Source organism: Bufo gargarizans, chromosome 5 (genome assembly GCF_014858855.1).
Source record: "Bufo gargarizans isolate SCDJY-AF-19 chromosome 5, ASM1485885v1, whole genome shotgun sequence".
NCBI lineage: Eukaryota > Metazoa > Chordata > Amphibia > Anura > Bufonidae > Bufo > Bufo gargarizans.
In genome coordinates this window covers 326,073,433-326,086,623 of record NC_058084.1, presented here as the reverse complement: position 1 = coordinate 326,086,623, position 13,191 = coordinate 326,073,433, and the positions used below count along the sequence as shown (strand labels likewise).

At 44.2% G+C, this 13,191-nt stretch overlaps 1 protein-coding gene across 1 annotated transcript in view; it reads right to left on the bottom strand.

The window, feature by feature from the left end:
• Positions 1 to 279: 279 nt before the first annotated feature.
• PAK1IP1 (PAK1 interacting protein 1) overlaps positions 280 to 13,191 on the bottom strand; it is a 35,764-nt gene continuing 22,852 nt past the window's right edge. The window contains exons 6-10 of the mRNA XM_044293824.1: positions 8,256 to 8,401; positions 6,440 to 6,537; positions 2,876 to 2,975; positions 1,338 to 1,461; positions 280 to 506 (exon numbers count right to left, since the gene is read on the bottom strand). Coding sequence (XP_044149759.1) covers positions 361 to 506; positions 1,338 to 1,461; positions 2,876 to 2,975; positions 6,440 to 6,537; positions 8,256 to 8,401 — 614 coding nt within the window. The 3' untranslated portion in view covers positions 280 to 360. The remainder of the gene's footprint in view (positions 507 to 1,337; positions 1,462 to 2,875; positions 2,976 to 6,439; positions 6,538 to 8,255; positions 8,402 to 13,191) is intronic.

The window sequence follows — 13,191 nt, the reverse complement described above, 5'->3', positions numbered from 1 at the left end:
CTGCCCGGTCGCCAGATTTATCGGCAATTGAGCATTTATAGGACCAGCAAGTGTGCAGGATCTCCAGTCCTAGCTGTGACATCTGACAGCAAATGTGCCACGGGATACCATACAGAACCTGTATGCCTCCATACCCAACCATATCTCATGTTCTATCCAGGCTAGAGCCAGCCCAACACTGTACTAGAGCCCCTTTCAGTTGTAGACTTTTCCCCAATAAACTTATTCTGGATGGAGTCTCTGTACAACTGGCATAACTTCAAAAAAGGAAAACCAATGTCATTAATCACAAAATGTTTTACTTTGTGTACTGCCACTACTTCAATGGGATGGGGAATAAAACCTATTCAGATTAGAAGTTTAGTCCTTATTTTGTTTCTTTTTTAGTTCTTTCGTACGTTTCCTCTTGTGCACTACTTGGCTCTCGCTTTGTTGTTCTGTGCTTATTTCCTCAGTTTGCTCCTTGGGGGCCTTTCTTTTCTTCTTGGGAGATCCGGATTCTTTTTCTGGAAATCAAACAAGATTTAGCCCAAACAGACAAACGGTATAAAGTCAACCATGCATCATAATGTCATTCCATGGCATGTGGACAGGTATGTGCTCAAAATTTTATTTGCCGCCTTTTTATTATGCACAGGGCCATCAGGGAAAGATCAAAAGTGGGTTATAAGTAGCCGTGATTAATTAAAAGGGTTGTTCCACCTCAAACACTGGTGGCATATACGCTAGGATATGCCACCTATGTCAGAGAGGTGTGGGTCAGACCTCTGGGACTGTTACCCATCTCTAGAATGGAAAACCCAAAGTGAAGAAAAAACAAACTGCGCATGCGCAGCAGAGAGCTATTTTCAGAAATACAATAAAAATGAATGGAGAGAGCACTGCGCAACCATGGCACCCCTCTATTCACTTCTATAAAAATGCCGGAAATAGCCGAGCCAGCACTGACATAGTAATGAATGGATTACGGCTGCACATGCGCGGTGTCGCTCTAATTCATTTTCCAGGCTACGTTCTAGAGACAGGTGTGCATCACATTGGTAGCAATATGCCACCAATGTTTGAGGTGAAACAAACCCTTTAACAAGGATGAACAGAGAGTGTTAGCTAGCCATTAGAGGCCCGTTATGAAACCAGAGGTACAAAATCTAATAAATCTGCAGAAAATCTATTAATGTATTATTGGGCTGGAAAGTGCGAAAAAAGTTGCAAATGCAATGATAAAATTGAACAATACCCAACTACAGAAATACATTTTTCAGATCCAAAAATGTGCATTTACGTCACACAGCAGCGAGGCGTAACAGTCCTAGAAAAAATAAATAAAATCCGCTTACCAGCCGGGGCTTCCGGGTCTGCCGCTTCTGTTTTGTTGTCGATGACGCCAGGACACCATACTGAGAGACATGTAAGCCGAGCGGATGTGCTAACTTCACAAAGCAATGTAGGTGCAGCATTCACCTATTAAATAAAATGATAACATCTATGACTATGGGGAAATGTATCAAAACGTGCAAAGGAAAATTGGGCTCGTTGCCCATAGCAACCAGAGTGAGCTTGTCATTTTTCCAAAGAAACGCCAAAGAAAAATGAAAGGTGGAATCTGACCAGTTGCTATAGGCAACTAGGCCAATTTTCTTTTGCACAAGTTTTGAGAAATCCCCCCTTTATTTCCACATCACCTGCAATCTAAGCGGTCAGTCTGCCAATACAACGCTACGTTATGGCTTTTTCCTGTATCTTAGGAATCGGCAGATTAAAGTTACATATATTTATCCTATGTTCCGTTACAAATGCCTTCCCCTGTATCCACACCGCTGGCCGCGTAGATCCCCCCTGCGACTGTTGCGCAATATCTCTAACTGAATGGGGGTGCTGCTTCTGAAGGTGAGAGGTACGAGGGGGTTCCATTTGGTGGAATCTGTTTTCAATTTGGAATGCAGGATGATGTACAGCTTGGTACAATGTGCAAAACACACTGGTGATGATAACTTGAAAACAGTTTTCGTGGCAGATGCCCACAATCTAAAGAGAATCTCCATATTTTTCCTATCATTTTGTAGCCTGAGATAAATTATAAACTATAACTGGGACTATGCGCTTAGTCTGTCAAACAGGGGCAGCAGCACAAGATGCAACAAATTTCACAACTTTTTTTTGGGAGTAAAAACAGCTTTACATTGCCATCCATGCAACCAAAACCCATCCCTCCGCTGCAATAGATTTCTTTATACAGTATATTTAAGAAGGGGTTTTCTGAACTTTTAACGTTTTTTTTTTTTTACATTTTTGGAAAATTTTATGAAAGTTTTGTTTCTTTTGTCCCACTAGGAAACCAGAAAATACAAGCACTTGTCTAATAAATGGTGGGGGAGCTGTGTCATCCTCCATCCCGGGTGCTGCTATAGAGTGTCCTCTGTAAGGGTATGTTCACACAGCATCTTTGACTGTGGAATTTTGGCGCAGACACCTATGCTGAAATTTCACAGGCAGCTGCGTCTTTTCTGCCTCCCATTCATTTCAATGGATGCAGTGCTGAGGATCGCAGAGTTGCGGCTGAAAGCTGAAGGTTCGCCGAGAAGAGACACGCCCCTTCTCGGCCACCGAAATGAATGGGAGGCAGAAAAGACACAGCTACTGGCAGGATTTTGGTGTAAAAATTCTGCGGTAAAACCTGCCGCGAGAACGGCCCCTAATACACAGCAGGCACCATCTCCTGAGCCTGCTCCATATAATTCCCTGCAACACAAGGTACCTGTATGCACAATAACACATAGTATATACTGAGGGTACCCATTCTCAAGCGCTGCAGAAATTCTACGCATTACACGCAATGTACTTTATATGGACCGAAAACATGCTCTTTTTTTCTCACCTTCTTTAAATCTAATCTCCATATTTTAACATAACCATCACTTGATGAGGACACCATAATGGGAGATCCTTTATAGTCAAAATAGTAGAGACTTTTCACTCTGTTGAAAAAGGGAACATATTGAAAAACGAGTCCCTCCAACCTTCAAGTAGCCGTCATTTACCGCCCCCCAGGCCCAGCCACCATCTTTCTTGACCACTTTAACACCTGGCTGCTACACTTCCTTTCTGCCGACATCCCCACTATCATCATGGGTGACTTTAACATCCCTATTGACACCTGCCACTCGTCCGCCTCTAAACTCCTGTCACTCTCTTCCTCCTTCAGCCTATCACAGTGGTCTTCAGCTCACACCCAAAGAGATAGTCACACTCTAGATCTCATCTTTACCCACCTCTGCTCCCTATCTAACCTTTCTAATTCGCCTCTCCCCCCTATCCAACCACAACCTACTCACCTTCTCTTCACTGGTCTCTTCTGCAGCGCCCCCGCTCCACACACAAGCACACCCCCAAAGGAACCTTAATTATCTCGACTTTCGCTTGCTTTCTGACTCTCTTCTCCCAATCTCTACCATCTGTTCCCTCCAAGACCCAGATGCTGCCACCACCCTATATAACACCAGGATAAGTACAGCTCTGGACACTGTTGCCCCCCTCACAGACAACAAAACCCAACAACCCTGGCACACCAACCTGACCAAAAAACTCAGACAAGCTTCCAGGGCTGCTGAGCGGCGATGGAAGAAATCCCATTCTAAAGATCACTTCACCGCATACAAGCAATCCCTCCTCATATTCAAATCCTCGCTCGCTGATGTAAAACAGGCCTACTTCTCATCTCTTATATCTTCCCTGGCTCACAGCCCTAAACAACTTTTTAACACTTAACTCCCTTCTCCGTCCCCCAGCGCCCCCACCCTCTCCTCTCACCTGAGGACTTTGCCAAATACATCAAACAGAAGATAGTCAACATCAGAGAAAGCTTCACTACACAGTCCCCACAGACCCTCTACACAGCTGTTCGGTCCTCTTCTCCCAAAACCTGCTTCTCCACCATTACAGAAGAAAAACTTTCCACTCTATTCTCAAAATCTCATCTGACCACCTGTGCACTTGACCCAATCCCATCCCACCTCATCCCTAACCTCACCAGTGTTTATCCCAGCCGTAACTCATCTCTTCAACCTATCACTAACCTCTGGTGTCTTCCCCTCTGCTTTTAAACAGGCTACCATTACACCCATCCTCAAAAAGCCTTCACTTGTCCAGTTATCGCCCCATATCACTTCTTCCGTATGCCTCAAAACTACTTGAACAACATGTCCAGCCATTCAGAACTGTCCTATCACCTCTCCTCCTGCTCCCTCTTTTACCGCCTACAATCTGGCTTCCGACCCCACCACTCGACTGAGACTGCCCTTACCAAAGTCACCAATGACCTACTAACAGCCAAAACCAAAAAACATTACTTCTCCTTGACCTGTCCTCTGCCTTCGACACTGTTGACCACTCCCTTCTGTTGCAAACTCATCTCTTGGCATCACTGACCTGGCCCTCTCCTGGATCACATACCTCACAGAACAGACATTTTGTGTCTCCCACTCCCGCACCACCTCCTTGTCTCATTCCCTCTCTGTTGGTGTCCCGCGAAACTCTGTCCTAGGACCCCTGCTCTTTTCTATCTACACTTTTGGCCTGGGACAGCTCAGAGTCCCATGGCTTTCAGTATCACTCTTATGCTGACGACACACAAATCTACCTCTCTGGTCCAGACATCACCACCTTCCTTTCAAGAATCCCACAATGTCTATCTTTTATATCATCCTTCGCCTTTTGCCTTCTAAAACTTAAAGGGAGTCTTTCACCTAAAATGACCATTATACACCACAAACATGATGATATCCATTACATTCCCCATATTATAATCTTACCTTTCATATTGCTGTCCGTCGCCTATTCTCTCTTAAAAACGCTTTTAATCCATATGCTAAATAGGTTCTGAAGGTGCCCAGGGGCGGTGTTTATGCGGCCGGTGCCCAGGCTCCACGGCGCTGTTCAAATCAAACCCCTCCCCTTTCACCCCTCTGGCCCGCCCTCGGTTCTTGAGATACCATCCTCCAGTCAATGAGAGATCTGGCGCCTGCGCCTGCGCACTCCATTACCCACTAGGGCAGAGGCAGCAGAGCGTTTAATCCGCATGCGCCGGCCCGATCTAGCCGGCGGAAGTAAACTGCCAAAATATCGGGATGTACGGGCCGGCGCATGCGCATTAAACGCTCTGCTGCCTCTGCCCTAGTGGGTAATGGAGTGCGCAGGCGCCGGATTTGTCATTGACTGAAGGATGCTATCTCAAGAACCGAGGGCGGGCCAGAGAGGTGAAAGGGGAGGGGTTTGATTTGAACAGCGCCGTGGAGCCTGGGCACCGGCCGCATAAACGCCGCCCCTGGGCACCTTCAGAACCTATTTAGCATATGGATTAAAAGCGTTTTTAAGAGAGAATAGGCGACGGACAGCAATATGAAAGGTAAGATTATAATATGGGGAATGTAATGGATATCATCATGTTTGTGGTGTATAATGGTCATTTTAGGTGAAAGACTCCCTTTAACATGGATAAAACAGAATTCATCATCTTTCCCCCCAACAGACCTATCTATCACGATCAATGGCTGCACACTATCCCCGGTCAACCAAGTCCGGTGCCTTGGAGTGACCTTCGATTCTGCCCTTTCTTTCAGACCGCACATCCAAGCCCTTTCCACCACCTGCCGCCTCCAATTTAAAAACATCTCCTGCATCAGGCGCTTGCCTTAACTTTGAATCAGCGAAAATGCTTGTACATGCCCTCATCATCTCCCGCCTAGACTACTGCAACACTCTCCTCTGTGGCCTTCCATCTAGTGCTCTCGCACCCCTCCAATCTAGCCTCAACTCTGCTGCCTGACTAATTTCACCTCTCACCCTATTACTCCTCTGCCTCTCCCCTCTGCCAATCCCTTCACTGGCTCCCCATTGCCCAGCGAATTAACTTCAAAGTACTAACAAATACATACAAGGCCATCCATAACCTGTCCCCTCCCTACATCTCTGAGCTACTTTCCCGATACATCCCCACACGCACTCTCCGATCCTCACAAGACCTCCTTCTCTCCTCTTCCCACAATCGCCTCCAAGATTTCTCCCGCACACTCTGGAACTCGCTACCCGAACATATCAAACTCTCACCTACAGTGGAATCCTTCAAAAGAAACCTGAAAACCCACCTCTTCAGACAAGCCTACAACCAGTGACCCTGCTGCCTCTATACCGCCATGACCAACTTCACCCGCACCTACTGTGTCCTTCTCCCATACAATATAGATTGTAAGCCCTCACGGGCAGGGCCCTCTCTCCTTCTGTACCAGTTTGTAACTTGTCTTGTTTATGATTAGTGCAATTGTCTGTATTATGTATGTATACCTCTTCTCATATGTACAGCGCTATGGAATAAATGGCGCTTGAATAATACAAATAAATTACGTTCATAGGTAAAAGAGAATGGGAAGGGGGAAATCAAGCTTACCTGGTTTCATGAGCTTTAAACTCGCAGAGGCATTTTTGGGAGTCTGTGTCATATATCCTGATAAGATCATCATCTCCAGCCACAGCCAGGACTGTATCCTGTGATTAAGAATTAAGGACAAGTTACATTGTCTTATTTGTATCCTTGCCGGATGCCTTCTGAAGCCAAACATTTTAATAGCTTCATAGTAAATAAATGATGAAAGTCAGAGATCAAAACTGCTATAATATTAATGCAGAATTTCAAAGAAATTTACACACAAAGTCTAAAGTGATAAGGAAAGTATCTTGGGTTTTAGGAAAATCCTTCAGCAGGATGTAAATGTCTAGTAGTTCACATTACCATACACACATCTGTATTCACGATAATTGCAAGCAATAAAATACAGAGAGCTGTTGTCATATTTATGCAGTTACACAATGTAAGAATAATTAAAGAGGCTCTGTCACCAGGATCGACCCTAAACCAGGTATACCGCGCCTGGTAGGGCTCATCATGCCGATTCAAACTATACCTTTCCTTTGTCTGTATGATAAATAGCTGCAGAGAAATCTGCCATTTTATTCATATATAAATGAAAAGTTGAAGCACCAGGAGGCAGGACTGAATCCGCTGAGCACTGCTTTGTAACACCCGCTGAGCTCTGCACTCTCCCTCCTCCCCTCGATTGAAAGAGCTAGACATCAGCACGCTGAGGGCAGAGCTAGCATCTACATATCATATATTAAATGTACTATAGACACACAGATCTAATTTTGACACATTGTGAAATAATTAAATTCTATTTCCTGGCCCCAAACGACCTACAGCACCAGAGGCCATCTTCTGTCACATACATACATTTTACATGGGCGCCATGGACCAACATAATAATGCTTCCCTCTATAGCCCTGCTCCACCTGCTTGTGCTTTTCTGAGTTGACCCTCCTAAGTGACCGAATGAGCTGGTAATTTTTGAGCATCAAGACCAGTAGGGGCAGCAAGGGAATGGTGAGGCGAGTGTTTTTTTTATTTTAACTCAAAGGGGTTATCCTGGAAACAATAATGATGACTTGTCCTTAGGATAGATCATTATCACATCAGCGGGGGTCCAAGTCCCGGAATCCCAGCCAAACAGCTGTTTCAGGGAGTCGCTGGGGTCACCTAATGCTGTGGCGAGTGATGCACGCTCCCGACAGCTTTCCAAGGACTGCTCCGTACATCACATAGTGGAAGTGCTTGGTATTGCAGCTCAGCCCCATTGACTTGAATGATGCTAAGCTGCAACTAGGCCATTTGACTGATAGCTTAGGAAGAGATGTCACATGGCTTAGGATAAGACTGCAGTGCTAAAGGCCTCTTCAAACATGATCTATCTTTTTGAGGTGCGGAGGCACGGACTCGAAAGCCCATGGAAGCTCTTCGTAGTGCTTCCGATCCATGCCTTTGCTCTGGTCGTATCCTGCGAATCGAGGACCCATTCAAGTCAATGGGTCCACATCCGCAGCAGAAAGTGCACGCGGCCAGGGCCCGTATATTGTGACCTGCTGTTTACGGTCCGCAATACAGGCACTGAGCCCTTAAGCTGATATTATATAATAATTGGTGGGATCCACTGACAATTCAATGTGTGTGGGGACAGTCCACGAAGACAAAAATCAGGCATCTGTGAGATCAATATGGCACTCAGACAATACATGCATATAGGATTACATGGGAGTCTGGAAGACTTTCTGCTGAAAGCAGGTGTCGTGTTATATTGCATTATGGGGAAAGAAAGAAAAACTGGCAGGAAAAGTAAAAAAGGAAGAGCATGAAACGGGCTACGTTTGCTTACAGTAATAAATTGTATCGAAGATATCCTCTTTGGATTCTGGATTGTGCCAATAACTGATGCAGTTTCAAGCTTGTAGACATCCACCTTGTCATGCATTACCACAACATACTTCTCCCCACTAGGACACCACTGAACTATATGGGCATCTGTAAGAAAAAGAGAAAATTTACTAGTATTAGTACCCTAGGTGAGGAAATAATAGATCCAGTCTATAATTGCTGCAATGTACCCAGCTACAAAGATTTTCGAATTCTATGATACACTGCAATATATAGTCTTTTATTAAAGAGCACCTGTCAGCAGACACACGCTGGTAGGGCTGACCCTGCTGAATCCAACAATATCTTATTTATTCTTCTATGTTGCGCTAGTCAGGAGAAAAATAAAATTTCTTGTAAAATGCTAATGAGGATTCTTGGAGCCCCAAGGGGCTGGCTTAAAGGGTCACCAACTTTTCAAAAAACATTTCTCTCCTCTTGTTCCAGAGATTATAGTGCTGAGACCCCCAACAACCTAAACTTTTGATATGTCTCTATGACCCCAAAATGTTTGACAAGTGAGTGATTCTTTAAGCCCTCAGAGCACCAGTTTGTCAGCATCCCACCGCTGAAGACACTACCCTTTGACTGACAGAGCAAGACATCTCACCTGAGCTTGTTGATCTCGCGCTTGCGCTGTTGGTTGGTGTTGGGGCAAGCACAGAATGTGCTGCTGCTATCGTTGGAATCAGCAGGGTCAACCTTACGAGGCACTATGCCTGGTTTAAATGGGTAGATATTGCTGTCAGATGCTCTTTAGGTTACAGCTCTGTTAGGCTGCTTTCACGCTGTCAATATTTGGTCAGTATTTTGCATATGGGTCCAAAATATGTAAGAGGCACACATTTTTCCATTATAGTTTTTCGACATAGGTTCCTCTCCTGGTTTTGGCTTCTAAATACTGATAAAAAAAATAGTGATGCATAGCCTTCTGTCTATATACAGTTCTAATGGCCCATTCATTTTCAATAATAAGCAGTAGGGTTTCGGCAACCTACAGCTGCGACTGGCATATTAACTCCCCAGACATTATACATAGCTCCTAATAAGGCCTAGGGGGACCACACATATATATATATATATATATATATATATATATATATATATATATATATAGATCAGCCATGCTACTGACAAACATGGATGGCAGAATCCTGCCCATAGGGGAATAGATCACAGGAACCTATCCAGTAACTTCATTTCCCATGAGAAAGAAGCTCTATCAACTATAAATGTATGTGTAAAATATATACATATATTTTACACATATCTATCTATCTCTATCACACACTTTTTTTCTTTTTTTTATAAATATTAGGGAGGGAATTTTTGGGGTGCAGTCATGGGTTTCAAGAAAAACAATTACCGGTAAGAGCAATTATTGTTTTCCACTCACCCATGCGAGACTAAACTATAAGACAAAGAAAAATTAGGGGAAGTGGGGGGGGGAAGAAATACAGCTTGTAGCACTTTCCTCCCAAAGGCCGCATATAAATCAAGATGCAGTCTGTAATGTCTAAAAAAAAAAAAAAAGTATGGGGAGAGCTCCAAGTAGCGGCTTTACAAATCTGGGCCAAAGAAGCCTCTGCCCAAGAGGTCACAGGTCACAATGACCCTGGTAGAATGAGCCCCAAACCACTGTTGGAGGAGCCAGGCTAAGGGAAGAATAGGCAAGAGAAATAGCATTCTTTACCCATCTAGCAATAACACTAGTGGAAACTTTGCAGCCCCTACACTTTCCCTGAAACTGGAAAGGAGATTTTCATGTATCCTCCAAGGTCCAAGGTGATGTGGAATCTAGGTAAAACACTAGACACCTCCTGACATCTACGCAATGACATTTTTCTTCTTAACACAGTGACTGGATCTGGGCAAAAAGAGTGAAGTATCACATTCTGACTTCTGTGAAAATCTGAGACCACCTTGGGCTGGAAAGATGGAATTGGTCTAATGATCACTTTGTCCTCCAAAACCATGGTAGAGGGAGGAAAGGCAGAAAAAGCTTGAAATCCCAGATACCCGTCTAGCCGAGGTTATTGCTAGAAGGAAGGCCATTTTAAAAGAAAGCATATTGATAGAGATTTCGCTTCATGGTTCAAAAGGCTTCTGAGATAGAGTCGAAAGAACAGTATTCAAATCCCAGGGAGGGGACAATGGTCTTAAAAGGGGTATTCCCATCTTCGACAATATCGCTAGGATATGCCCCTATATCGAGAACGAAGCGGGGAACGCAGTGGCTGGAGAACCCCAGATTTCCCGGGGTCCGTCTACCACCGAGCACTAATCCCCGCCTCTCCCATAGAAGTTAATAAAAGCGCGCCACGCATGCTCCCATTCATCTGAGGGGCAGACGGCAATAGCCAGCGCTCGGCTATTTTCGGTGGCCCCATAGAAATAAATGGAGGGTCCTTCACTTTCAGGGCTCCGGTTCTCGACATATGTGCGGGTCCCAGTGGTGGGACCCGCACCTCTAGACAATGGGGGCATATCCTAGCGATATGCCCCCATTGTCTGAGATGAGAAAACCCCTTTAAGGAAGAATATAACCTGGAGGCTGCTGACAAGAATCTTTTAATCCATGGATGATCAGCGCAAAGAAATAACTTAGAGCAGCTATCTGAACCTTTAGTGTGGTGTGGTTTGTCTTTTGGTTTGTTTTCCTGGGTTTAAAAAAAATAATAACTGGATCTTTTAGGAAATTTTAGGAAAGAGTTTTGTCTCTAATAGGAGATTCTAGTTGACCTAACCATAGCCTTAATAACCTGGAAACCCAAGAGGCGGCAATGGCCGGCCTGAGACTTGTAGAGGTGCATTCCCAAGTATGTTTAAGATAAACGTCTGCTCTTTTATCTAAAGGATCTCCTAAACAGCCTAAATCCTCAAATGGAGAACCCCCAAAAATGGAAGAGACGATTTTTTGGCTATTTTAGCTACAGGGGCATCTACAGATGGAGCTCTGTCCCATACGCCCGCCACTGACTCTTCAAATTGATATTTTCTCTTAACACCTTAATGACCAGGCCATTTTTAGCAAATCTGACATGTGTCACTTTATGTGCTGATATCTTTCAAACGCTTTTACTTATCCAGGCCATTCTGAGATTTCTTTTTCGTCACATATTGTACCTCTTGACAATGGTAAAATTAAGTCCCAAAAAAATTATTTTTTATAAAAAAAAATACCAAAAATTTGGAAAAATATGCAAATTTTCAATTTTCCTTTTCTCTACTTTTATAATAGATAGTATTAGCTCCAAAAATAGTTATGACTTTACATTCCGCATAGGTCTACTTCATGTTTGGATCATTTGTGAATGCCATTTTATTTTTTGGGACGTTAGAAGACTTAGCAGTTTAGAAGCAAATCTTGAAATTTTTCAGAAAATTTACAAAAACCAATTTTTAAAGGACCTTTTAGGTGTTCCACAATAACTAACTTCACTTTTTTGGCAGATTTTCCATTTTAATATATTTTTTTTCCACTAACAAAGCAAGGGTTAACAGCCAAACAAAACTCAGGGAGCAGAAGGAAAGGAACACCATATGGTTTTTGGAAGGCAGATTTCACTGGGATAATTTTAAGCTGCCATGTCACATTTGAAGACCCCCTGATGCACCCCTAAAGTAGAAACTCCCCAAAAATTACACCATTTTGGCAGTGGCAGTTTTGTTGGTACTATTTTAGGGTACATATGATTTTTGGTTGCACTTTATGTGAGGCAAGGTAACAAAAAAAAAGCTGTTTTGGCACTGTTTTTATTTATTGTTATTTACAATGTTCATCTGACAGGTTAGATCATGTGGCGAAACCAACCTCGCCACTGGGTTTTGGAGGGGCCTGGTTGCCAGCCTCTTGCCCCAGGATTATGGCCCATACTAACTTTGAAGGAGAAGACAGACCGACCGCACAGCTTAAATCTGTGGAACTGTTTTGGGCAGGAAAGCCATGCTTGCGGCCGGCCAAATGTGACTTCCATGGAATTCGGGAACCCCTGCTCGGATCTGGGTGATTTTTGGATATGTTGTTCACCCAGATCAGAGCTATCCATGGAAGTATACATTATGGGGATGTGTGGGGGTTTTGAGGTGTTTTCAGTGTGTTGGGAAAAATGTGTGTGTTCTGTCTGTGAGCGATTAAGTTAGCCCATTATGCTTGGTAATTGTATTTTGTTTATTGCGTCTCAGACAATGCCAGTGGGTTAGTTAATTGCGTCTCAAACAATGCCAGTGGGTTAGTTAATTGCGTCAAGGACAATGCTCATTGTATTTTGTTGATTGCGTTACAGACAGAGGGAAGGGGGTTTTGTGTACAATTGCTGGGAAGGTTTCAATACTGTAAATGCATGTGATTGGCTAAAATATAAACTGTCACAGTCTTCTACAAAGGCCCCAGGGGGAGTGTCCCTTCCTAGGAGACCTGCTTAAAAGGCAGAAAAATGACCCATTAAAGTAGTTGCTGTTTTACATTCAACATAGAGCCTCGTCTCATGTGTGTGGGGATTGCTATACGTGTATACTCTCCTGGCTATTACTTCTAGCTCTTGTAAGAGCTGTTCCTGTTCCTGGCTCCTGTGGTGGTTTTGGTGTAGAGCGGAGTGCTTGGAGTCCTCGGGGAGCATCCATCAACGGAGGTACCCGGTCGGGGTGCTAGGAGATCCGTTACATTGGTGGCAAGCAGTGGGATGGCGTCCTAGTAAGAGGAGAAGCAGCTCGGAGACACCGTTCGTGGATTTACAAAATTGAGGGCAACGCTAGTATCCGTACAGCGCCCCTATGACTAGGAGTAGGAGGCAGCCACGGACTACAGGGATGCAGACAGAAAATAAATCTGGTATGATGCCCTGGAAAATGCCCAGCGGCGGCGAGGTGAGAGCCTCCCCAGTTATGAGCAGCGGCTA